Consider the following 25848-nt stretch of genomic DNA (forward strand, 5'->3'; position numbering starts at 1 on the left):
ATGAATTATGTATGAACTAGAAACTAAAGTGTAGCCTCCCCCCCTCTTTGTAAAATATTAGCTAATTTTTGGATTTGATTTTTTATAAGGAATCTTATCGTTCCTTTTTGTTGCTTTGAGAGCTCAGTAGCATTTGGCGAAGAAAACAAAAAGATTGGTCGTTAGCTTATTTGCTTCTTGAGTTCTTTGATTTATTTTCTAACCCATTCATTCGTAGGTTTGTGACTTGCAGCGAGGCTAGATGTCGAATTGTTTACCGCGTTGGTTTATATAAAATAAGAATGTATGAACGTAAGCGAAAATATGGGTGATTTCTATTTTTTTAAGATTATGGATTATACCAAGAAAACCGGGAATAAAGCCGGGATTTTAATTTCAACCCAGGAAAATCGAAAAATAATAGTTTTTAAATTTAATTTATTATACAGAAGATAATTGTTTCTTTTTCTTTTTACATTAAAACTGTTTAATTTTGACCCTTCATAAATCTTCTGGTTATTTTCGAGGTTGCTCATGCCACCCAGATAGGATGCTCATTTTACCTCAACGGTTGTATACTTCGGTTACAAAATTATGTTAATCTTTTATCATATGAGTTTTGACTTAGTTTAGTGTTTAAATTCAATTTGTATTCATGGTGTATACGAGCCTTAGAGCTATTCAGTTGGTTGAAAATCATTCGAATTTTTTAGTGTTTTTTTTTAAGGTGGACACACAGTTACTCCTGTCGGCGAAAAACGGAAGAAAACTTTCGACGACGCGTATCACGGGTGAGATGAAAGTCGAAGAATGATGCAACTATGTTGAACACTCTGAAGCCCGCAAATCGCACCGATCAATAATTTGTTCGACGTAGAGGCAGCCTTAGCTTGCGGTTGTTACGAAGCGGTCGGGGTTGAACATCGGGGAGAGGTTCTAGGTCCATAAGTTGACAACGGCTTTCGTAACTGGCTAATTGAAACGAATCATTCCAAGGCAATCTACGCAACGCAAAACGAAGAAAGCGACGTTGAACAGATTCGATTCTCTCGGCACCGTTGTTGTAGTTTGGGTTCCAAACCGCTGAACAATACTCAAGCGTTGATCGAACAGTAGAGAGGTTTAGACAGTAGATGCCGATGAAGTTGTTAGCTATCCTGAAAATGGACCCTAACGTTCTAGACGCCTTATCGACAACATATGCAATGTGTTGTTTGAATGATAGCTGCGAAGCCAAGATCACACCAAGTCTTTCAGTTGATTCACGCGTTCGATTGTCGAGTCAAGCAGCTTAATATCATCGGTGTTTGTTTTCGTGAGAACGTGATAGCTGAGCATTTGCTGGGTTCATTCTGTTTAAACTGCACCAACTAGCGAATACATTCAGCTGATGCTCAAGAAAGTGACAGTCAGCGATCGTGCGGATTCGTAGGAAGATTTTGAGGTCATGCACGTCTTTCAAATACATTAGAAAAATCAACAATCCAAGTGACTTCCCTGAGGTATACCTGATGTGGCGAAGAAGCCAGCTGATCTACAATCTCCTATGGCAACCATTAGTTGGCGACCAGTAAGATACGATCGAAACCAACTCAGAAGATTACCGCATACACCGAGCATGCCGAGTTTAGCAATAGCAATAGCATGGTTCAACTTGTCGAATGCTGCGGATAGGTCGGAATAAATAACGTCCGTTTGAACACGATCCGACAGCTTTATTTTTTTTTTTAATTTTTCGTCGATCTTGTTTTCCGAGCTGAGCACCAATGCTACTGACGCCAGGGAGGCAGCTCCCACACCTGGACCCTACCTATCGACTCATGAACCGGGGACCAACGGCTTTAATTCCCTTCCCGAAGGAAGGCGTGATCAGAGATGTTATGTCTCAGAACATCTCGGCAGCGTTCCGACAGCTTTCGATAACATACAATGTGAGGGACAGTAGATTGATGGTTGTAGAGCGGCCGGCAGTAAACCCATGTTGATTAGCACTCAAATACTGCTTGCAATGGGACAGAAACGGTTCTATAATCACCGGCTCGAAAAGCTTCTAAACGGCACTTAACGATGTAATTCCTCGATAGTTATTCACAGCTCGTTTGCTTCCCTTTATGTGGACGGAAAACATGTGCGTAGATCTCCAGCAGGATGGAAATATGCCACTGGAGATAGACATGCGGAACAGACGATTAAGCGGAATTAATAAGCTATTGAATACCTCCCGCATAGAGATGCTAGCCGCTCACTACTTACTACGAACATAACCCTGCGCATTTCTCAGCAGATGTAACCTCAGACTACGAGAGCACGCAGCGATCGTCTCTCGTCCTCTTCCTCATCGTACCGCCATTGCGAGTGGACGCCTGCAATCGGATTCCTCAATCAATGGCAGACTTCACATTGGCTATCCTGCCAGGTCATTCCTGGGTCTGTTATAAACGGATTCACATTTTTCATACAGTTTCGTCCGAACAAAATGTGAAATTTGGCTTGTAGAAAGCCACAAGGTGTGTCTGGAAGACCACCGGAGCATTGATCATAAGCATTGCGTATTATGGCATAAAACAATGTGCAGATTGTTTTGGTTTGTGGTTCGAAAACGCTACTAGGTGTGTCTGGAAGACCACCGGAGCTTTGATTGAAAGAATTGCGTATTCTGACATAAAGCATTGCGCAGATTTTTGGCTTGTGGTTCGAAAATGCCACTAGGTGTGTCTGGAAGACCACCGGAGCTTTGACTGAAACCTCGCATTTGGAATAAAGCATTGCGCATTTTTTTTAGGGCTAGGAATGCTGCAAGGTGTGTCTGGAAGGCCACCGGAGCTTTTGATTGAAAGCATTTCATAAATTTCTGGCTTATGGTTGAGAACGATCGTAGACTGGCATAACACATTGTGTGTCCAGAAGACCACTGAAGAATATGCAGTCTGTGCAGTTTGACTTAAAGATGGATGTGTCTCGAAATCCGTCGGAAATCGACATGCAATGGCGTGTCTAGAAGACCGCCGAAATATTGGCACAAACGAAGTGACAGACGACTAACTGCCCTAATAAAAATAACCATAAAAGATAGGGATGATGTGGGATAGTTTACCCATCCGGGATAAAGTTCCTTTACGGTATTTGTTTATTAGGGTGGCGAAGAAATCTATTAAAATAATGTGGTTCACTGCAATAGAATTTTATTAGAAGCTTGTGCCATCAGCCATCAGATGGGCTAGTATTTTTGTTTTGATTTGAACAAAGTTGATTTTTTGTGCAATGAACTTTGACAATGTGCAAAAAGTGTATCATTTTGTCATTTTTTTTTATGCATTTCAGTTTTGAGTAGAGTGAAAGAGATAGACCCAAAACATTCTAGTACATTTGGTGAAAATGTTAGTACAATCCAGTAGTAGTGTTACCATGTGGTACACTGAAAAATAGCAATAGCAGGTTCGTCACCAAAGTTTTCAAGCCGGTTCATAAATTGTTTGCGACAATTGCTGGTCAAAGGTGAGTCTAAAAGACCACCGAAACAATGATCGAAAGTAATTAGTAGTGCGTCTGAAAAACTACCGGAATAATGATCGAAAGTGAATTATGGTGTGAAAAATTGATCGAACATGGTTAATGGTGCATTAGGAGGACCACCGGAGCGACGCATTGGAGGTTTGGAAATCAAAACAAAAGTCTGCGAAGCAAATCTCGCGTCACTTTTCAAATAGACCAACCTACATTGATCGATTCTCCTAATCGACTCTCTCTTTCGTTAATAACTTGGCTGCATTCATATTTCGGGATAGTTTTTCTACATAGTCTGTTAAAAGAAAGTATTATTAAGCGTATTGGACAATAAGAACAGCTGACCATGTTTTTGGAGCCGAGTTATTAACGAAAGAGAGAGAGTCGATGAAGAGAATCGATCAATGTAGATTGGTCTATTTGAAGGTTGGCGCGAGAAATGCTCTCGGGATGGTTGTAACTTGCAAGCATCAATGGACGTTACTGTTTGACCAGGCTCCAATGTAGTTGTGAGATACTCCGTAAACAAATAAGGTGGCGAACACCTAAAAAAATCATTGTTTTGACAGATGTTTTCTTTGTACACGCTTAAAACAGGAAACCTAATTATGAGTAATGTTTAAATTTCAACCCCAGAATATGGTTAAAATGTATTACCTAAAGCTGGATGAATCGCTGAACAGCAAGATGTATAATTTAAAGAAGCTTATTTACATAAAGTTCAGTCAAATTCAGTGGCAAAATAATGACCAGGTGGGATGGATCGAGCCTTTTAAAAAAATTATATAAGCAAATTGAAGATACGGGTTGAATGGACAAGGAGGTAAGATGGATGCAAACAAAACTGATTGTCGAACGCACCAGTGAAGGAAAACTAGCATGGTCAGTCTCGCTCCCGATAATGTGGAACAGTCACTCTGATATCTTTCTTTCTCGTCGTTGAATGGCCATCCGGGCAGCATCGGAAGCGGAACCTATATCTATCAAAGCTAGAACCTCAAGTAGAACCTTCCGCTTAAGGAGCTCTGCAAGATGGCTTGTTTGTGCATTAAAGAGAAATCTATCAAAGCGATACATTTAAGCTACATAGATAATTTGAAGATGGTTGCATTTACTCCAACTAAGACACCCCAGTTGAGTATGTTTGATATCATTGGAAAGGATAAAGCAGTTTGTAAAGGGAAAGGAGAAACTGGTAGAGATTAAGAGACTCGAGCATGAGAACAACAGTGTAGATCCAGAAACGACAGCAACTGTAGGCGCAAGTTTTTGGCAATTATTCCCAAATAAGAAATTATCAGTGATGCCAGTTTTCTTTTTAAGGTAAATATAGTAAATGTTACCTCTTGAAAATGATAAGAGAGACAAGGCATCTCACTGGAGACACACACCACCTCCTAATCTGATGAATACAGAAAAAACTGTTTCATGTTGGTCAATGCGGTTGTTGCGTAATATCACGCTGTGCGATGTACACAGAATTTGAGATAACATAATGTTGATAAGTGTAATATTGTATCCACTTCTACCAGTTGTTGCAGATGTTCATCATCATCATCATGAATAACATTGATTGATACATCTTACACCTGATTGTCTGTAAGTGAAGGTAACAAAAACGTGTTCCTTTCCTCTTTCCGTGAAGCCATTCTTCTCAAGGTACAACGAGTGCTGTTTTTTTAATGGAGGAGGGAGATGTGCGGTATTGAATATCCCTCTACGAGAGCATGCAGCGATCGTCTCTCGTCCTCTTCCTCATCGTACCGTCATTGCGAGTGGACGCCTGCAATCGGATTCCTTAATCAATGGCGGAACTTCACTGCTAGCAATATGCGTCTTCTTGACTTGAGCAGAGACTTTTGCGTCGGGATCAACTCGAGTTCCCGGTAAAGTAGGAAATGCCACTATCTATGGACATAATTTTACACTTTACTTAACGTATATTACTGGAAATTGATAGTACTAAGTGTATATGGTGTAAAGACACCATAAACGCCCTTAGCGAAACTCTACTGTCCTAAAGGAGGATTCGGAACGACAGATAAAGTGGCCACATTATAAAAAATGTCCTAGAACCTTGTGATTGTTTCAATGCCGTCCAGAATCAAGAGATCAAAGCGTATTTAATATGGAAACTATATTTTGCGGTATAGTGGCCATATTCTGGTTCTCCGGATAATCTGGATTGACCGATAAAGTGGTCCACTAAAATAATTGATCACATATCTAATGGATGAAAACCATGTGAATTTCACATAGCTTTCATGTGATCACATAGCTAAAAATCCTCCACAAAATCACATGTATATTATGAGGCCGATGAAGTTCATACGAAAAATCGTATAAAATTAACGTGATCGCATGAATGTTATGTGAAATTCAGATGAATTCCATTAATTTTGTTTATACCTAGATGAAAATCATTTGCGTTTACAATGGAAGCTACATGAAAACTATTTTCGGTGTCACTGTCATGTTTAGGAACGAATAAAAGCAAATGGGAAAAAGTAAGGTAGGATCGGTAGGTTCGTATGCTTTAGCAATGGTATACAATGTAACATTTAATTCAAGGTGACCAATTCGACATCTAGCCGGCGCGACGATAAGAATAAAAGGTATAGCATGTGGCGTTCGTATGCGAGTAAAAACGATTACTAATTGGCTTTTATGATAGTGTGACCGTATTCTAAGTATATATATTGAATTACATACTAATCCCTTTTTTACGATAACCCTTTTCCTTCATTTTATTTTTCTTACTGCTCACTTTAAATCAATCTAAATACACATTGGATCATGCAACCCACTCCCGCTGTTATTCGGCGTGCAGACTGTACAGAAAGAGCTCGACCGGATGGTGAACGAGTACGAGCAAAAGTGGGGTCCAGTTGACCGACGTGAATTCGATGGTGATTTTGTAGTTCCCCCGGAGATTCGGAATCGCACCAATTCCCTTAACTCCCGTTCCTATCGGCTACACGGTGGCCTGCTCAGCATTTCCCGGTCCCGTACCTTCCTTGCGCTACCGGTGGCCAATGGACGCAACAGTATACACAGTTCGGTGCCAGATTTGAGTCGTTCCGTTCCAAATACACCCAATTCGGCCCACAAGCTTTCCCTAGCATCGTCCTACGATTCGGTGTTGGAGGAAAATGAGAATGAGAACTTGGCACCGGTTCAGTCGGGTCAGGGCGACAACCAGTCGGCTATAAAGTATATCTTCACTGATGATGGGGTACACTTGCGTAGGAAATCCGAGGATATGCTTTCAGGGAGGAGAACTAAAATACCAATCAAAAATAATCCCAATAGACAATACCAGGAGAACGGTACTCGGCATACTCCGAGCTTACCTCCGCTCCAAAGTCATTCCAGACAAAATTCCGAACCAACAAATCGCGTTGTTCCCATACGGGTTAAAAAGCCAAGCAATATTTTCGAAGCGATGACGAATCGATCATCGTATGGAGTTACCTCGTACAGCACAATGCCTAGAGACGGTAGCTATGGTTGGGGAACAAGTCGTCATGGCGCCAATAATGTTTCATCCGATGCCAATATTAGTAAATTAACCACGTTCAGTTCAGCTAGAGGAGGTCTTCCAATGCAAGCAAATTCTGAACACCAAAACGGTGATGGTGGAATCCGACGCAGTGTGGTGCCCCCTTCGGCGGGCATGAAACTTTCTCCTTCGACACCAATTCTCTTGTCCCCGGGAAAAGATGGCGACTCAGCCGCTTAGAACAGATTGTCTTTAGAAGCTAGTCAGGAAATCAATATCATCTAGTTGACTTTTTTGAATTTTGAAAATTATAGCTCATTCTATTTAAGCTTAACCTAAGGCATTGGAACTGTGTATACGTGCGTTCTCCCTCTCCCAAAAATGTCCCCTTTCGTGAAAGTTTCTTCGAATTTTTTAACTTTAAGCAATTTAATAAAAAAGAAAACAGAAAACTAGCATCGCACATTATTGCACTATCATTACTATTTTGCAACTGCTACTACAAAAAGCGGAAATTCAACTGGCGTGGAAGTACTGAGTCAGCGGCACATTAGTCAATAAAATGAACTGAAGGAATAATTTCAAGCTACTGCGTGCACTAATTAAATACACTCCTAACAACCCTAAACCGCAGATTACGGTTGCTTACTAACAATCGACTAACACCATCGCTTAAGCGGAAGCTATGAGTCACTAACCCGACGGAAGAATTAGGATCCAAACAATGCTCGAGTCACGTTAAACCCACAAACATTGTGCACCATGGATTGTTTCATCATTCTTCCTCGAAAGAATAGATAATATCATTCCAACGGTAAACCGGATCCACAACAAAGTATAGAACCTATATGAAAAAACGACCGTTCGAGCGGAGATAGATAAGGTTTGTTGAATTTATTCTCTCCACAAATTCTTTCACAAATTTAAATGCAATTTATGTGTTTTAGTTTCAATGTTGGTTCATCGTGATCGAAATTTGTTTTCCATTGTTATCATGTTGTGCTATGTCGGCGTATCTGTTATCTTGTTGCAATCGGTGCTATAGAACTGGGGGATGGTGTAAGGTACAGGGTTTCAATATAAAATAAGTCGGGTCTAAAAAGTTTTGAATGTCAGTTACTCCATTATCTACACACTTCCGCTCTGACGTTACAAAACTTCCCGATTGAGGCCTCCTATTATCGTCTACCATTACCTAGAACAATCTACCGGCTGTTGTGAGCTCTGGATAAGTGATTTTCAAATGCAATCACGTACAAACAAACGTTGAAAAACCAAACCATGATAATAATAAACACACCCTGTTAATCCTCCGCTCATTTCTCACTGTCGCAATTAAGGACGCGTGTCTTAAAGCAAATATATTTTACACGTTTATTGTTCATCAGCTATCTATTTGCAGCCTAGCATACATACAGCAGGTACTCAGCGACGTAGGGAATATGTATTACGTTTTCAAGGTGAAGACCACGTAGTGTTGGTCAATCCTAGCCGCGACATAGACAGCGGTATTTTCCTCCGGTACAACCGTGTTTACATTTGCTGCACCGTTTACCCTTTCGATAGACGGGTCGTTTTTCGATGTTACCTTCGGAGTAGTTGCAGACCAGATAGTAATGAATGAACTGTAGGTTGTTGTGATGTTTGAAAAATCGGACCAGGGCGCAACCTATTTCGGTGGTGTCCGCGTGGATCAGCTGGGTGAAATGGCCGATCTTGAAACTGTTGATAAACGACCAATACTGATTACGAAGGCAAATGGCTATAGAATTCTTCTAATTCTCACCTGTGAGGGGTAACCAGGAAACGATCCAGATCGCGTTGTTTTGTTTCCTTGTGCTCAAGGTACCATTTCCGGACCAGATCCCGCACGACTCGGGCTGCCGTGTAGTTCATACCGTGGAACCACTTCATGCCGATGCTTTGGCCAGTATAGCGGAAGTGGGCAGTGTTGTGGCATTCATCATGGGCAAAGTGGCAGCTTTTGGCATTGTATTCCGCTAGGTGTGCCAGTTCGTCGTTCCAGTGCTAGTCGGTGGGAAGTAGCGAACGGATATCACATTATTCATTATTATTTATTAAGTCAAGTTCAATCCTATTTAAGCTGGATGTAATTTAATAATATTCTTAATATGTACCTACGACAAGATTGGTTTTGTTGTCGGCAAGTACAGATAACCGTAAGCGAGAAAATCGCGAGAACTCCGAGGGCTATAAGATGCTATTTTATGAGAATTTTTAAGTTCGGCACTACATTTGGAAATAGTTCATTATTTGAAGATTCACACTTAGCGCTGTCCGATTTGTTGTCCAAGTTCCTGATGTTTCAGAGATCTCGAATAATTCGTTATGTCAAAACATTTTGCTAACGCAGAATATTGAGGTAAACGAATACGAACTATCTACAGGGTGTCACTCATTTGACTAAATAAAATTGGGTTTTCCAAGGTTTGGGGCTGTTCATAAGGTAATAAGGTATAGGCTACGTGGAAGACAGTTTAGCCCCCCTAAAAGTTCGTCGTTCCAGTGCTAGTCGGTGGGAAGTAACGAACGGATATCACATTATTCATTATTATTTTTATTATTAAGTCAGGTTCAATTATCCATGGTCCATACAAATTAAAAAAAAAATGTATGGACAATTGTCTACGCAGGGGGGGGGGGGGGGGTAGTGTCAAGAATCCCAAAAAATGTCTACGTAGTTAATGAACAGCCCCTTTTTCAGAACTTTACCCGATAATTTTCAGAATTATAAAAATGTTTTAAATGCATTAAAGATATCCTTTTTTGTAAAACAACAACAGCAAATAACCCAACGTTTTTAATATATGACAATCAGTTTTAAAGAACCGATGAGTCTCATCGTCGCCCACTGGTCACCATAGCCGGTCGAACTCCAGACGAAGCTAGAACAGCACTACTATTCATACTGGCGACAACGCTCTGATGAGACAACGAAACCCTACCCCAAGCTCCTCCCCTGATCCTATCCTTCAACAATGTACCCCTCTAACCTCGAGTAAGCCGCGAGTAATCGGCCCAACTCCTACTAGACATAGAATTAAGTGAATTTTGTTACAAACAGTGAACAATGAATTATCGGCTCCGTAAAGCTAACGCGATTGAGCCTTCCAAATAAACGAAATGGATAAAAAAAAAATCAGTTTTAAAGAAATAGCTTTATGTTGAAGTTTAACACATCTCAAAATATAATGTGTCTTGTCGATGTTTGTCCAAGATACTTTCAAAGTGCCAGAATTAAGGAAAAAGATTTATTTCAAGTTTGTAATTAACCCGAGACAAACTTTTTATTTTCAAAGATTTGTATCTCAGAAATACCTGGGCCGAATAAATTTAATTTTTTTTTAACATCATTCCGGTGATTGGTTCTTACATCTGTTGGGTGGTACTCCCCCTCAGGCCCCTCCCTCTTTGTTATATATTCTAGGATGTGTTGGCACGGGGGTGTTTTTTCAATCTTTATCATATACCTATCTTACTTATCATTGCGTTAGCATATTGATATTTTTCTTGGAATTCGAGAAAATAATAGAGAACAATCATAAGAACCCATGTCTACCTTGGAATTGATTCCGGATGTTCCGGATTATGGTTCCATATGGTCAAATTTATTATCTCTCATAACCATATCGTGCGACATATCAAATCACATCTACTCGATGAAATATGGCCAATGGCACTAAAAATGAAAACCATAGAGCCATATGGCCACCTTAAAACCGGTTCCGAATATTCCGGATTATGATGCTTTATGGTCACCATAAAACCGGTTCTGGATATTCCAGAGTATGGTTTCATATGGTCAAATTTGATATCTCTCTCTTGATATATACTCTGGAATATCCAGAACCGGTTTTATGGTGGCCATATGGTTCTATGGTAGTCGTTTTGAGTGCCATTGGTCATATTTCATCGAGTAGATGTGATTTGATATGTCGCTTGACATGGTTATGAGAAATATCAAATATGACCATAAGGTATCATAATCCGGAATATTCGGAACCGGTTCTACGGTGCCATATGGCTCTATGGTTATCATTTTGAGATCCATTGGTCATATTTCATCGAGTAGAAGTGATGTGATATGTCGCATGATATGTTTATGAGAGATATGATGATGATGGTCCCACCTCTTACCCCTACAAAGGTTTGAGCTGGACGATTTATCTTTAAGATAATTGAATATGACATATTCAATATTAAATTTGACCATATGGAACCATAATCTGGAACATCCGGAATCGATTCCAAGGTAGACATGGGTTCTTACGATTGTTCTCTATTATTAACTCGAGTAATAAAAAAATCAATATGTTGTCGCTATGATAAGTAAGATATATGATAAAGATTGAAAAAACACCCCCGTGTCAACACATCCTTGAATATATAACAAAGAGGGAGGAGCCTGAGGTGGAGACCACCGTACAGATGTAAGATCCACTCACCGGAATGATGCTAAAGAAAATTAAATTTATTCGGCCATGGCATCTCTGAGAGACAAATTTTTGAAAATAAAATGTTTGTCCCGGGTTTCTACGGTTTTTCATGAAAGATTAGAGCTGTTTAGTGAAGTCCCATTGACTTCACAACAAATGTAGAAACTTTGCAGAAGTTCTCATGAATGAAAAGAAATGCTTTGAATTTCAGTAAACCTTCATAAACAAACTGCGGGAACATAAGGGAAGTTAACATCCTGATAATATGGGGAACTTACTGGAAGATTTAAGAACCTCAAACCGGTTCTATTTGCTTCCGAAAAACTGCTGGAACTTTTAAGAAATTCATAGAATTTCAGAGAACGATAGAAGAACTTCAGATATATTGAGAATTTGAGGAAGATTGTGAAAAGTTTTAAGAAGTTCGAAGTACCTCAGAAATGCTAGATCTAGAGATCTTTGAAGAATTTTAGAATTCTTAAGGGCAGTTCCCGTAACTTTAGTTCAGACTTTTGGAGCAGTTTAAAAATCGTGAGTTAGAAGCATGATGTGCTGAGCAGTGTTGGAAAAGTTCGCGATATTTCACGAAGTTCACCAAGGGAAAAGTTCGCTAGTCATAGTGAGTTTTCGCGAACTTTTCCATCATTGGTGCTGAAAAAAAGAGGACCTTCACACCTTCAGAGAATTTATGAAAATTTAAAAAATAACAAAAGTCCAACGAGGGTGTTTACGAGAGTTCTATTCTAGAGCAGAACCGAGATTTATTTCAAGGAAACTGCAGAAACTTCAGCAAAGCTCCGAGAGAATTTCTACTTCGGAAGGGAAGTAAAGTCGTTGGTCTCCGGTCCATGAGTTAATGGGCCGATAGGTAGGGTCCAGGTGTGGGAGCTGCCTCCCTGGTGTCGGTAGCATTCTTACTCAGTACGGAAACAAGAAAAAAAAATACTTTCTTGAACGCAATTAAAATTATATGAACTGCCGAAAAATGTGAGAGTATTTTAAGAAAGTTAAATCATGAAAATTTCAAGAACTTAACAAAATTGCGAAAGTTTGGCTAAGATGATTAGAACACATGAACGAAGTTCTATTATTTAAAAATGGCAATGAAATTACAGAGAAATTCTAAAAATTTAAATATTTTTAGATAGTTTCACGATATTTAGCGAAGTTCCGAGTACTCCGAGGATGGTCAGATAACTTCAGAACAATCCCATTAACCTAAGGAAATTTGCCAGGAGTTCCGTAGAGTTATAGGATATTCCCAGAATTCTATTATTGATCCGAAAACTTTAGAATTGGCAGGGAATTATGAATATACTTTAACTATATTTATGTTCGCATTACTTCTGCGTGAAGTTAACGATTTTACATAGTTGAATATGCTAAGTTTCAAATAACAGAGTTAAAGTGGTCATTTTTTACGATAGACGAGGTGATGAAAGTATAGAGTTGATAGCTTCGTTAGAGTACGGCAGTGTGAAAATTGTATATAGAGAGTAGAAAGCGAGCAAGGACAACTTTGAGGAAGGTACGAGAGGGATAATCATCTCTCTTTACCAAACTCCCCCGTTGGAGAGGGATGGTCCCCCGCCACCACTGGCAAAAAGAGACGATGCATCCCTTCAGATAATAACTTGAGTGCGGTACAATCGATAGAACTGTTTCAAACACATCGTCGGTACATGAGCAGATCGGTGATCATCTCTTTTTGCCAGTGGTGTCGGGGGGGGGGGGGGGGGTACCTCTCACCATCCCTCTCCAACGGGGGAGTTTGGTTAAGAGAGATAATTATCCCGATTCGTACCTTCCTTAAAGTTGTCCTTGCTCGCTTTCTACTCTTTAGGGCCCATGCATTAATTATGTCACGCTAAATCGTGGAAAAATTTACCCCCCTCCTCCCTATCGCGACATTTTTCATATTCATAAAACATTGCTTGTCCCAAAATCTTAGACTCCCTTCCCCCCTAATAGCGTAACATAATATATGCATCAACCCCTATATACAATTTTCACACTGCCGTACTCTAACGGAACTATCAACTCTACACTATCATCTCCTCATCTATCGTAAAAAATTACCACTTTAAGCCTGTTATTTGAAACTTGGTAATTATGAATATATAATAGAAAAAGTCCCGGAATATTAAATTTAGAGAACTTCGGGTAAGCATAGAAAACATCAGGGATGTCCAGATAACTTCAGGGAAAATAAGTGATTTAAGACAAAGTTTCGTGAGCGTTTATAATGTTTATACAACTTAAGGAAAATTGTGAAAACTTCAAGGCAATTCAATTAATGTCAGTAAAATTGTGGCCTCTTATAAAAAAAAAAAAAAAAAAAAACTACTGAGAAATTTAGGGCAGTCTAGACAACTTTAAGGTAATTTAGAAATATTTTGGGCAACGTCAGGAACGACTAGACCGTTGAAAAAGTTGGGAATTAGTGTTGATAATTTATAACATCTTGCGATCTTCAGTGAAAATAATAGAACTGCACACTTAGATTTTTTTTTTGTAAATTTAGGTGCTCTGAGAGTGACATATACGAGCGTCAATTTTGACATAAATTTGAGTCATAACAGACGCGAAATATAGCTCAATCAAACGTACTTTTCGTTGAGCAACGAACTTGACTCTTATGGACAGGACAATGTAGTTTTGGTATTTTTCGCGACATTTTCTGAACAAAGTAGGAAACTTTCCATGTTCATTGTGAAGTTAAGGAACTTGACAATCGATTCCTATGTATAATTATTTTTTTTGCCGAAAATGCTAATGGGGCTGTTATGCCGCACAAGGCAGTGCAGAGATTTTCAGAAACATTTCGAGAACTTAATAGAAGCCTTTCGAACTTAAGGAAAGATCCGAGAATTTCACGAACTTTCATAAACATAAGCAAAATGCGGGAGCCTTTCAAGGAAGTTTGATAAGCTCGTAAAACAGCGGGAATTTCAGGGGAAGTTCAGTTCCATTAATTTCAGAAATTTAGTGGAAATTTTAAGATGCTCCCAGATTTTCAGAGAACTTCAGAGATGTAAAGAAAATTATTTAGGTCTTCACATAAGCTCAGAAGTTCACGGAAGCTTAAACATTTTTAGGACAGTTCAATTTAATTCAGGGCAGTACAACAACCTTCGTGAGAACTGCAAAAACATCAGAGAAGTTTCGAGAACTTAAGGATAGAACAGAGAGCTTCAGAGCAGTTCCGTTAACATTAGAGAAATGGCATATTTTTTTAAAGAAGTTTCGAGCAAGGTTGCAAATACTCATTTCAGCTAAAACAATTTTTTTTAAATTATGAAATGATGTTAAGATCATATTTTGAATTGGTAAGATACAAGAAGAGGTTGCAAAGAATGTGTTTGACATATTAAACCTGTTTATTTCACTTCATGAGAGTCACAATCAGCGATTTTTCACACACTCACTCACTCACTCACTTACTCAGCAATCAGCAAATCGCTGATTGTGACTCATAGAAAGCAACATTTACAGGTTTTATGTTTCAAACACATACTTTGTAACCTCTTCTTGTAAGCTACCATCTTTTGGTTTTATTATTCCGAAAAACACTATTTTAGCTGAAATGAGTAGGGTAGAGCGCTACTTCGTCGTAATCGCCCATTTCCGTTCTATCGGTCAGAAAAGATCAATAATATCAATGATTTCACCGTGCACAAATCAATAATAGGTTTGTTACGATGCGTTAGTTCATTAGCTACAACATAAATCCTGTTAGAGCGCATTATATGAATATTTACGCTCATTGTTCTCAAAACAAAAGAAGCGCTCCTAGCGAATCCCCTTTTTCTACGTTTATCCGTTGGACGAAGAAAATCTAATGGCGTTTCAATGCGTTAGGACGGAATTGAAACTCGTAGAACGAATTTAGAATCAAGAAGCAGTGTTAGATTTTAGACAATATCTCAACAATTTGTGACTCTTTATCAAATCCAACGGTACTTATGGAAAGGTGAATAAATTTGCAAATCATCTTTGATAGTAATATTCCATTTTTTGTTTAAACTCGTTCAGAAAAGAGAGGTAAAGTGCGGGTTGTGCTTAGTAGGACGGAAATTAGATCAAAAACCCTATTTGCAATCTTGGTTTCGAGAGCTGGAATTGAGGAAACTTTAAGAAATCCGAAAAAGTTTAGGGAAGTTCAAACATTTGATGAGAAGTATTGTGAGCTTCAGGCTAGCTTCTCAAACTACAAAAGAACTTGAAGGCAGTTTCATTAACTTCAGGAAAATTTTGGGAACTTTCAAGTAGTTCTGAAGGTCTCAGAATAGTCCATTCCACATTCAACGGAAATTTCTCATGAAAATTCACTCGAAGTTCTCCTCAGCATTCGCTTTGTATTCTCCCGAAACTAGCATGGAATTATTCTAGAAATTCACTTGGTAAGCTTCTCTAAAAAATATCTCCAGAATAAACTTCCTCAAATTTTCGTTGGAACTATCTTCCAAATTCAATTTTCTTTGAATTTTCCTCGGAATTATTACATTGACATTCTCCTGAGTAAGAAACCCTTTGGAAAGATTCTCATACTTTTCATTGAATTCATTTCAGATTTCCTTTTGAATCTCACTCCTTCCCTTGGAATTCTACTAACATTGACAGTTTCCGAAGAATTTATTTGCCCATCTTCTCACAAATTCCTTACATTTCTCCTCATATTTTGTTTGGCAAACCCTCCTGGAATTCTTTTTCGGATTTCTTTTGAAAATCTCTTAGAGTTATGCTCAGATTTAATTGTAATCCCCTTTTTAGCACCCCCATAGCCCTAAGCATTCTCCATCTCCATCTCCAATTGCTCCGGATTAGTTTTCTCCCACAAATGTCATGAAATTATCGTCTCAATGACCTTGGATTTTTTTTTCCTGAAGTTCACAGGAGTTCTGCTCATAAGAAACTTCCTTGAGTTTTCATCCTTGAGTTTTCATTAACATTTATTTTGAATTCAATTCTGTGTTTTCTTGATATTCTACTCAAAACTATCCCAGGCTTCACATGAAATCTAAAACTCCTCAGAAGTACCTTGAAAGCCGAGTTTAAAGCAGATTGCACTTGATGTCCTATGAAATTATAATAAAATTCCATGAACCTTTAAAAACTGTGCAACAAATTTGACTTCAGATTCTTGAAAATTTCTTGATGTATTATAACTTTTGACTCCAGAATTTCAAAAACTTGTTCAAGTTTAAAATTTGTAGGAAATATGCATATTTCAGAACCAAAAAAAAAAAAACATTTCAATCCTCTAAATTTTAAAAATTTATTTGTTACTGAAGATTAATCTACTCTGGATATATAAAGTTCAATGTGTGAATGAAAGAAAATAACGAGCAAAATTGAATGTTTGTAGTTTGAAATGCATTCTTTTCTTTAAAATATTCTTAGTAATAAAATTATTAAATTGTCTGAGACCAGGTATTTAAAAAAAAAACTCTGAGGATTCACGGTTTTCCAGGTTTTTCCAGCTAGTAGACATCCTAGATAATACCGTGGGTTTGGTCATAAACTTTCTATTGAAAGAAGCGGAAGATTTAAAGTTTGAATTCAATAAGTTAAAAATCTATTACTTTTCCTCTCTGAGGTCACTTTATGACAACTAATAGTCACTATTTGGTCACTTATTTCTTCAACATGGTCACTAAAATCACTATTTTTGACAGCATAGATAGCTACCAGCCCTGTTATAGACATGTATAAACATGAGGGGCTGTTCATAAACTACTTTTGAGAGGTCTCTGCGTAGAAATTTGTCCATACTATTTTTTGGAAATATGTTGGACCATAGACATTGATCTACACTAAAACAAAAAAACACATTTTTGCATCTGAAAATAAGGTAAACCTTTGGCAAGAAAAGGGCTAATACCAACCGGTGGAAACTAACGATTTTAAATTGACTCAATACTTGACTAGCCTATTGGTCCCAAGGCAAATCGATTAACGTACCCCATTCTAGTCAAAATTCTAGTACTAACAATGTTTGTTTTGATTCGCTATGAAAATTTGACAGATAAAATGAGGGGTTCGTGGATTTTCCTATGTTTCTAGGGGTGCATCGATTAGCTTGGGACCGAAGATAGTACCAGAGCTGAGCCAAAAAGTTGAGCACGTTTCTCCGGGACCTACTAGTCTTAAAGTTACCTCTATGCTAATACTTAACAGTGATGGCATAATTCTCACTCAAATGATTTTTTTCCGCTCTCATGGGCTCCCAATATCACGCGTGAATTTGAAATGAAATATCAAGCATGATATTGATTTTACAAGCTCCTTTGATGTTGCGAGACTATTCACAACATGTAGAATTGTAGCTACGAGTTGGCTCTACAGAAAAATGATTCAGTTGCACATCGATTTCTTAGAAAGAGAAAGCATATTTTGCTATCTTCTTTGCTCTTCACATATGGCAGACACAAAGTTACTGCTGTCAGCAGTGATGGAAGTTTCAGTTCTTGTTCGGGTGTACAACAAAAATATTGAAGCTCAAACCACAGAGAACAGACATCTTAGTCAAATTCCTAAAGTGTGTATGCAATTTAACTGCTATTTTGAATAGACATTTGAAACTAGCAATATCGTGGTGGCGCTAGTGTCGCTGCCCGTCGACGTCGTTGACCGGCAGACTTTTTTTTTTCTTTATTAGAGAGATTTTTAGCCATCGGCTAGTTCATCTCTTATTGACCGGCAGACGTCATTTTAACATAAATGTCAAAATTGTTGTGAGCAAAACATTGTTTGTTTAAAACCGATCAAAACATGGGCCGCTAGTGCGAGTTTCATTGGTGCGCAAATAAACAAGGTTACCAAGCGAAAATCTTTTCAATTTTTTTCTAAGGATGATAAGTTGCCCGAACTACAGGAGATTTTCTTCTCACGTGGAATCCAAGCGCTTGCAACGAAACATTTATGGCTTTTTGAAATCCTGGATGAACGGATGCAGGGTAAGCAGTGTTCAAATCTTACCTGAATTTAAATGAGGGCTAATAAGAGTTCACACCCTCACTGAATCATTTGAAGATACGCCGCCAGTGAAATCAAAAAAAGTCAGTTTTGCTCCTGACTATTATGCCCAGTTAAAATTGGAACGTAAAACGGTTGTAGATCTGCAAGAAACTGTAAAAGAGCTTAGTTTTTTTATTCGAAAACAATGGTTCCACAGAAACTCGATTGATTTCCGTTGTTTTGTCTTGTTTGTTTTGAACTGATTTGACAGTTCATTTGGATACACGGTCAATAAGATCAACCCAGATTTTAGTTCAGTTAACTCATTAATCGCAACAAGTGGTAACTCGAGTCGCAACATTCCGTATGGCGGCGCTAGTGCTTCTAACGTATTTTAATTTGAATTCTTACACATAATTTTTCGAAAAAAATGTTTAAGCTTGGATGTCTGTTCTCTGTGCTTAAACTCACCACAGTTGGGTGAGAATTATAGTTGTTGAGTTTTGTAAGCGTGATATCAGAGCTACCATATCGCAGTTTGTAATATCATCCACTGTTGTTTGCTTGTTGATGTTTGTTTACGATAATCAAATGAGATTATGCGCATTGATGAGATTTGATATTTTGATATTTTTCCGACACTGATAGCCAATAATAACCTAGATACAATTGATATTTTAATCACTCTTCACCTATAATGAGAGAGAGAAGGATTACTATTTTCCATTTAATTTCACTACTTTAAAGTAGTGGAATTAAATGGAAAATACTAATCCTTCTCTCTCATTATAAAGGTATTCCACTAAGACGCCCACATTCATCAGGATTCACTCTTCACTTATTAAACGCAACAATTTGTTGAGTTTTATCGAACACATCATATCAAGGCGACTGGCAACTTTGTCAGAATCCAAGCGAACGATACAATAGCGCTGCGCTTGAGTGAAGGTGGAAGCAACGCATAGAAAAATGAGCAAATTCACAAACCTTCTTCTGAGGATGCAATCTTAGCTATCAAATTCGTTCGAAGCATTTACCTTTCAGCGGCAGATGACGCGATTTTATTTGTCTCTTAGCAGCGTTCGTATGAGAAAATGGAAGAGTTGCCAGTCTTCTTGATTTTTTGTCATCGGTTTTATTTATCATGGATACCAGCAACGTTGCAGCTGGGCTGGTAAAATTTCATATTAGTACAGATAGCTAATTTTTCCGTGTTATTACGATGAACAAAATTTTCACTTTTCCCATAGTAATTCCTATATAAACTGCAAAGGGCTAGTAACTTCGCATCCGATTGAGCTCAAATTTTTAGAGAATTATCAAGACCTGATTTAAAATCGATTTAGTTTAGTGGAGCAGAAACGAATTTTTGAACCACCCTAATGGATATGTTTGGTGCTAAAACGCTGTACAGACTGGAGAGTTATAACGGTTGTCAAATAATTGCAACACAGAAAGCACCATCAAGATAGCGCTATAACATGTTATAACCCTGTAGTCTGAACGTACTATAAGACTGACTACCGCGAAGGTACCATTTTTGACGCGGTCCCAACTCGACGCACTCAATAACTTTCAACTATTGTCCATTATTATTTTTGAAATGTTATTTACCAGTACACATAGAGGGAGGAGAGGCATAGTGAGCAGGTGGGGAATAGTGAGCAGGTGTGGGCATAGTGAGCATCCCGAAGCTTGGTTCTGGATCCCCAGCTGCATGAAACAAATCAACTGGTAGTAGGTTCAATATCATTATGATATTGATCCTGCCACAAACCAATTCGTTCAGAACGGCCGGAAGCCCAAGCTGGTGCACGGGATGCTCACTATGCCCCACCTGTTCACTATGCCCCTCTTACCCCTATTAGTTCGCATACTCTAAAGGACGACAGTGTAACAAAGTTTTTTAAAAAATATCTCGTCAAAATCGAAATATTATTAAAAATAGACGAGTGTGTCATCATAAGGAACCCCGTGATCAACCCGTACATAGGGGAAATGGCTCTAATGTTGGCCTATGGATCTAAGATTGGGTCCATCACTAAAAATCTGCTACAATTTTATCTAGATGAACGCATCATTGAGACGGTACTCATGGATATTTTTATTCGCTATTGAAAATTTAGTCGATTGCTGAATTTATGTATGGGTCCAAATTAGGGGCACTTAGGCCGACATAACATCCATTTTCCTTAATTATGATCTTTTTGTGAACTGATCTAGTTATCTCAGTTGAACCACATTGTACAACCGTTTTCGGTTTGATGTACGATCACTATTGGTAGTGGGGTGCCTACTCCTAGTACCTAAATGACCGATCATCTTTCACTCACCAGCTTCTGCATCGAGCTAGCCGAAGCAAACCGTCGCATCGCCCCACAAGCCAGTTGGTTCCTTTTTCCATTGTGATAGTTCAGTATCAAATTCACATACTTGGGTGTCATCTTGACCAGCATGGGTCGGCTGCAGTTGCCTCCGAATCTATATCCATTGCACGCTATGTGGCGAGTGCCCACGGGACACAGGTCTGCACGACAGTAGTCCAAGGTTTTCTTGGCTTCCGATAAACCACCGACGAAAGCCAGCAGAATTGTAATCACTAGTGTGGTAGTCTCCACCGTCCACGGTAGCGTGAAACTATCGTTGCCATATCGACAACGGCGGCAAAGACGACAGTGATCCGTTTGCGTACACATTGCGACACTAATTGACAGCACGAGTGCACTTCAGAACGCGTTGAGGTGTTCGAGTTGGAACGACGCCACCCCCCGTGACAATGGATCGTTTGTATGGGTTAAGCTCTGGGGAACAATTTAGAATACAGCGTTTGCTGAATATCTCATTGTGCTTGGCTAGGGTGCTTTGTTTTTCGTAAGTGTTATTTGATCAATCTCTTATCAATTTGAAAGTGAAAACACTCGAACAACCACCCGGACTCCACACTACAATTTCAGTGCGACGGCTCGGTGGACCTTTTCTCCAGCACTTGACAAAAGCACGGTGCTTAGAGAAGGCGTTTATCGCCGCACTCATTAGACAGGACAAGTTTTGTCAATAAAGCTGACACCTCCCGTCCCACACCATGCGGCTTGCGCTTGCGTGTAGGATATTAAAATTCAAGTTCATTGATCATTTTTCGAGTGCCATAGACAGGTGATTCTGTGCGTGCATTTTATGATTGTGCATCGCAAAGGGTAACGTGAACCGGTATTGTCTGATGTTGGTTTATTTATGCGTACCTTGTAATCTAATGGGATTAATTGAAGCGTAATTGCTTCATCATTAGTTTGGCGGTTCCCTGTTGTTGTTTCGCTGTGGATTATGATTGATTGAATACTTTGCTTGGATTAAATGGTACCGTCAGTGTGTCACATTTTGCGCGGTCTCCATATCTATGGTAGGTAGCTTTCCCACTAAAAAAATCAGTCTACTGACAATGTGTAATGTTGTTGATGTACATGTGGGAGTTGCGCGTTCCGGGATGGTGTGGGCATGACTGTATTATGATTCCAACGACGTTAAAATGTTTGAAGACATCGCAATTTTTTGATTTTTAAATGTCTTACTGAGTAAAAGTTTGAACGAATAATTTGGATGTTTTAAAATATAATAAGGTAAATGTGTTCAATTCTTCGTTGTTTTCTAATACTACCACAAGTAAGGAAAAGCTTTCTATAACAATTAACAAATTCTTGGTGGTGGCGGTAGTGTTTCGAGTTTGGTATATGTACTCACCAAGTCAAGATCTGTCGTTCGAAATGTTCTCCAAATGTATAGTCTAGGATTAAGTAGAATTGACCTTCCATTTCAAATTTCTTTCCCTCTTTCCTTCCCACCCAGCGCCTGGAGGAAACATTTGCCCAGCAGCACGAGGAAATGGAACAACTGTACGGCAACAGTGTGGTACCGATGCCACCGCAGTCTCCGCAGGCACACGATCTGCTGCAGATTGGCTCAACCCGCAGCAGTATTTCCTCCTACTCGGACGGTCTGGGAGCATGACAGAGGGGGAACGGCGGCTGTAGCACCAGTGTCAACAGTCGCCTCAAGCGGTGAGGCGAGGTAATCGGTCAGTGTTCAGGAAGATAGTTCATTATTTCCCACAGAGGAAAACTGTATAGATAGGCGAAGTGTGGAGGAAATCAGTGAGATAAGCAATCTATCATACGAATGAAGCACCTTGTGCAATTAAAGCCGACATCTTGTGATCGGTTGGATGCTGGAGCAGAACGGTAGAAATTAATGTGTCAAAACGGATCAAGTGCAGCTATACAAAAGTTCGTTAATCGATTGCACATATGTGGTTTTGTTTTTCCCCCTAGTGTTAAGTTCAAAGTTGCGATACGTTAGGATCTACTTAACCAAAACCTAATTTATACGTTACTCAAATCAAGCAGTAACTAGATTTTAGCTAAAACATTCTGCTAAAATTTCCCGGTGGAATCAATATAAGCAAATTTGCTACATTTTGCCAATTAATTGTGTTTTAAATATTTATTACACATAACAAATAACCGCAATATCTTCCAATCAAACCAAGAAATGCCAAGTCTTCAAACGCCTCTTCAAAATAGCATTCTTTAAACGCGCAGCATTTAGGATATAGCCGCCCATTTTTAGCCTACCGAATAATGCTATTTCCGTTGCATTTGTACATATGTATTTTCCTTTACTATGTTTTAGATTTTCGTTTTATATAATAAACATTATTTTAACAGTGATCATAGTTTGGATTTTAACTCGTCTTTTGTGTTGTCTACACACAATTTGTACACGTTGCTTCTTTCAATTCTTTATGATTGAACTAAAATAAAAATGCCATTATTGAACGACTTCTTGGTCTAGCTAAATCGTCCTTTCCAGAATACGTATTACAAAACGATACTTCCGTGCAAGTAGTTTTTCGCGTGGCTCAAGAGGCGAATTTCCTTTAATTGCAATCTTCCAACAAAACCGGTTTCGGCTCAATCGGTTATGCGTTGAAAATGATTTAGTTATAGTTACGATTTGATTACCTTTAAACTAAAACCCACACAAACACAACACCCTCGTGAACTGTATATATTTTGATTAGCAACAATAGAAACCCGTTTCTAGATTCATTGCTACCACAGATTAGAGCAAATAAAAAAAAATTTGAATCATTTTCGCAATCATTAAAAAAATAAACACGAAATGGAAATTCAAACTAATCAACAGCTGATCAAATCGAACCATTTTGTTTGGTAACATTTACGAGAGACAGACTTAATGATAGATTGAGAGACATTATATTAGATGATCAAATTGATGCAACTGATGATGGAAGTATATAGGAATGGAAAGTTGATAAGAATATATAACAGTATACATATACATAGATAATGAAATAAAAAAAATATTTTTATTCAGTATTTTGCTCGTTCATTGTTCGTATTCTGTCCGAAATTTCTACAATGGTACCTCTACATAACAAATTACAACTGTTTAAGTCGTCCCTGACATTTGCTTGCGTGGGTCCTGTCTAATTTAAAATGGCTCGAACTTGAGTAGTGTTTTTCCTTCCTGTTCTAGGGTCTACACAGTAGCTTGACAGTACATATTAAAGAGTAAAGGGGGTGGTGGGTTCTTCAATATTATACATAAATTGATAAAAATTACTACACAGTATGTATGATGTATGATCCAAATAAGCGATTTTCGAAATATGGGAATTCTCTTCTTTTAAAAACAACCTCAAAACTGAATTTTAATTTTAGTTTATGATGTTGGTTCACTCGCAACTATTTTTGAAAAAATTAAGTGTTTTCGAACGAAAGTGTACCATAAGTGCTTCTGAACGTGTTTCGCAGTTGGGTGTGGTGAAATTCGTGCATTCCCGTTTCTTTGCACGGGTGACGGATATTGTGAGTAAGCTGAAGGATGTCTCGCTGGATACGCCCAAGACTGGACGGGCGGTAGCTGGTGGCCGTGAACGATTCCTGGGGAAAGCACTAGATGCGAACCTCCTCCCAGATCACCATGGCAATACAGGAAGTATTACAACAAAGGTAATTGCTATTCGATATTTTGCAAACAGTGACAGATAGCGGACATGAAGAACCAGTGGAGGTGCCGTGCAAAGTTGTTTATCCTAGACAAATGGTAAGTTACAAATTCTCTGTTGTCGTTGTCGTAGGCTCCGTCGTAGTCGCTGTTGTAATCGCCGTCCTAGTCGTAGGCAGTACCGTTAGTGTATTTAAAATTAAACATCAACCGCTGAAAATATGAATTATCGCGTATTTCTGTTGTTCATTACATTCCAAGTGAAATTCGAGAACGTAATTTCATTTGAATAGCTTGTTTAACCAGGCATGGAAAATCATTTACATTCATTTCATGCATTCATTTACATTCATTTGCCTTTAACTTTTTTCATCAACAGCATTCCGCGAAATGATGTAAAGAGCTTTTGTAGGTTTTGTTATAAGCTACAAGTTTTGGTCATAACTCAAATCTGTATCTCTTATGCACCACGAACTAGAACGGGCAGAATTTGTTACTGTTTTTCAGTGAATGTAAAATACATTCACTGAAAAACAGTAGTGGCTTCTGTTCGCTCTGGTTCGTTATACATAAGAGATACGGATTTGAGTTGTTAACAAAAGTTGTAGCTAATAACAAAACCTACAAAAACTCAAAACTTCATTTTGTGGAATTTTGTTGATGAAAAAAGGAAGGGACAAGTGAATGTAAATGAATGCACGAAATGAATGCACGAAATGAATGCAAATGATTTTCCATGTCTGTGTTTAACCAGGTCTTAAACAATCGTCACGTCGGTCATAGCTTGTTATGATTGTCTGAACCATGCGTAAAGAGAAAATCGAAACATTGAACGTCGCGTGAAAGTGGATCTTGAAGGCCTAAGTACTCTTTCGTAGCTTTTAGTTTTAGGATTTCAAAGATCGTCGGTTGCAGTGGCTTGCTTACTCAGGAGAAAAACGCGGTCCCAGATCCTTTCATATTAAAAATGCATGGTAAGATCGCTTGTTTATCGTGTATTTTGTAAAACTTTTCGTTGTCGTCGGTGCCGGGTTTGAATAGTTATAAAAACTTGAGTACCGCTATAATGTGATATGAGAGGCTCGGTGGCCTTAGAGCTACCGTTTTTGCTTACTGAGCAGAACATCATGAGTCTAATCTCAAGCCCATCCACATTCAAGATTCGTCAATGATTAAAAAGGAGCTCGTCTGCCTAGTGGCAAACGTTTTTGCTTACTGAGCAGAAGACCGTGGGTTCAATCCCAAGCTCCTTCGCGTTATACGATCGTTAGGACATCAATTCAGCTTATCGTTCACCAAAACGAACCCTGCTGCTAACCCAACCCTCTTACCCAACATCCCTGTGATTCCTCGTGGAAGTGCAGAGGACTCCTCGGCTTCCATCAAAGCGAGTGTCACGTCAACACATTCCTACCCATTCCT

At 38.8% G+C, this 25848-nt stretch overlaps 2 protein-coding genes across 9 annotated transcripts in view; one reads left to right on the forward strand and one right to left on the reverse strand.

Annotated features, from left to right (window-relative positions):
• Window positions 1-23795, forward strand: part of Slik (Sterile20-like kinase) — a 153379-nt gene extending 129584 nt beyond the window's left edge. For 6 of the 8 annotated variants that reach the window (XR_010518648.1, XR_010518649.1, XR_010518650.1 and 3 more), the window contains 2 exons: window positions 6314-7868; window positions 22243-22332. Coding sequence is in view for 2 of the 8 variants with exons in the window: in XM_065235459.1 (XP_065091531.1) it covers window positions 22243-22404 (162 nt within the window). In the remaining 6 variants the exon portion in view is untranslated. Of the gene's footprint in view, window positions 1-6313; window positions 7869-22242 lie in introns of all 8 variants that reach the window. The other 2 variants (XM_065235459.1, XM_065235460.1) reach the window with 1 other exon arrangement.
• On the reverse strand, window positions 7875-21908 carry LOC135712527 (antigen 5 like allergen Cul n 1-like). The gene is made up of 3 exons (XM_065235484.1): window positions 20736-21908; window positions 8772-9013; window positions 7875-8707 (listed from the first exon to the last, which is right to left on the reverse strand). Exons 1-3 carry the CDS (start codon window positions 21096-21098, stop codon window positions 8473-8475), a joined length of 840 nt encoding a protein of 279 aa, XP_065091556.1. The 5' UTR covers window positions 21099-21908; the 3' UTR covers window positions 7875-8472.
• Window positions 23796-25848: the final 2053 nt, after the last annotated feature.

This window comes from Ochlerotatus camptorhynchus, unplaced genomic scaffold, assembly GCF_037179485.1.
Source record: "Ochlerotatus camptorhynchus isolate MF236.1 unplaced genomic scaffold, CSIRO-AGI_Acam_v1.1 ptg000491l, whole genome shotgun sequence".
Taxonomy (NCBI): domain Eukaryota; kingdom Metazoa; phylum Arthropoda; class Insecta; order Diptera; family Culicidae; genus Ochlerotatus; species Ochlerotatus camptorhynchus.

Excerpts from the sequence above, each read along its gene's own strand:
- LOC135712527 (XM_065235484.1), bottom strand. The coding sequence starts at position 21,098 with ATGTGTACGCAAACGGATCACTGTCGTCTTTGCCGCCGTTGTCGATAT. Across the intron at positions 9,014-20,735 it reads CTAGCTCGATGCAGAAGCTG|CACTGGAACGACGAACTGGC; the intron begins GTGAGTGAAAGA and ends CCCACCGACTAG. Across the intron at positions 8,708-8,771 it reads TTCCTGGTTACCCCTCACAG|TTTCAAGATCGGCCATTTCA; the intron begins GTGAGAATTAGA and ends GTTTATCAACAG.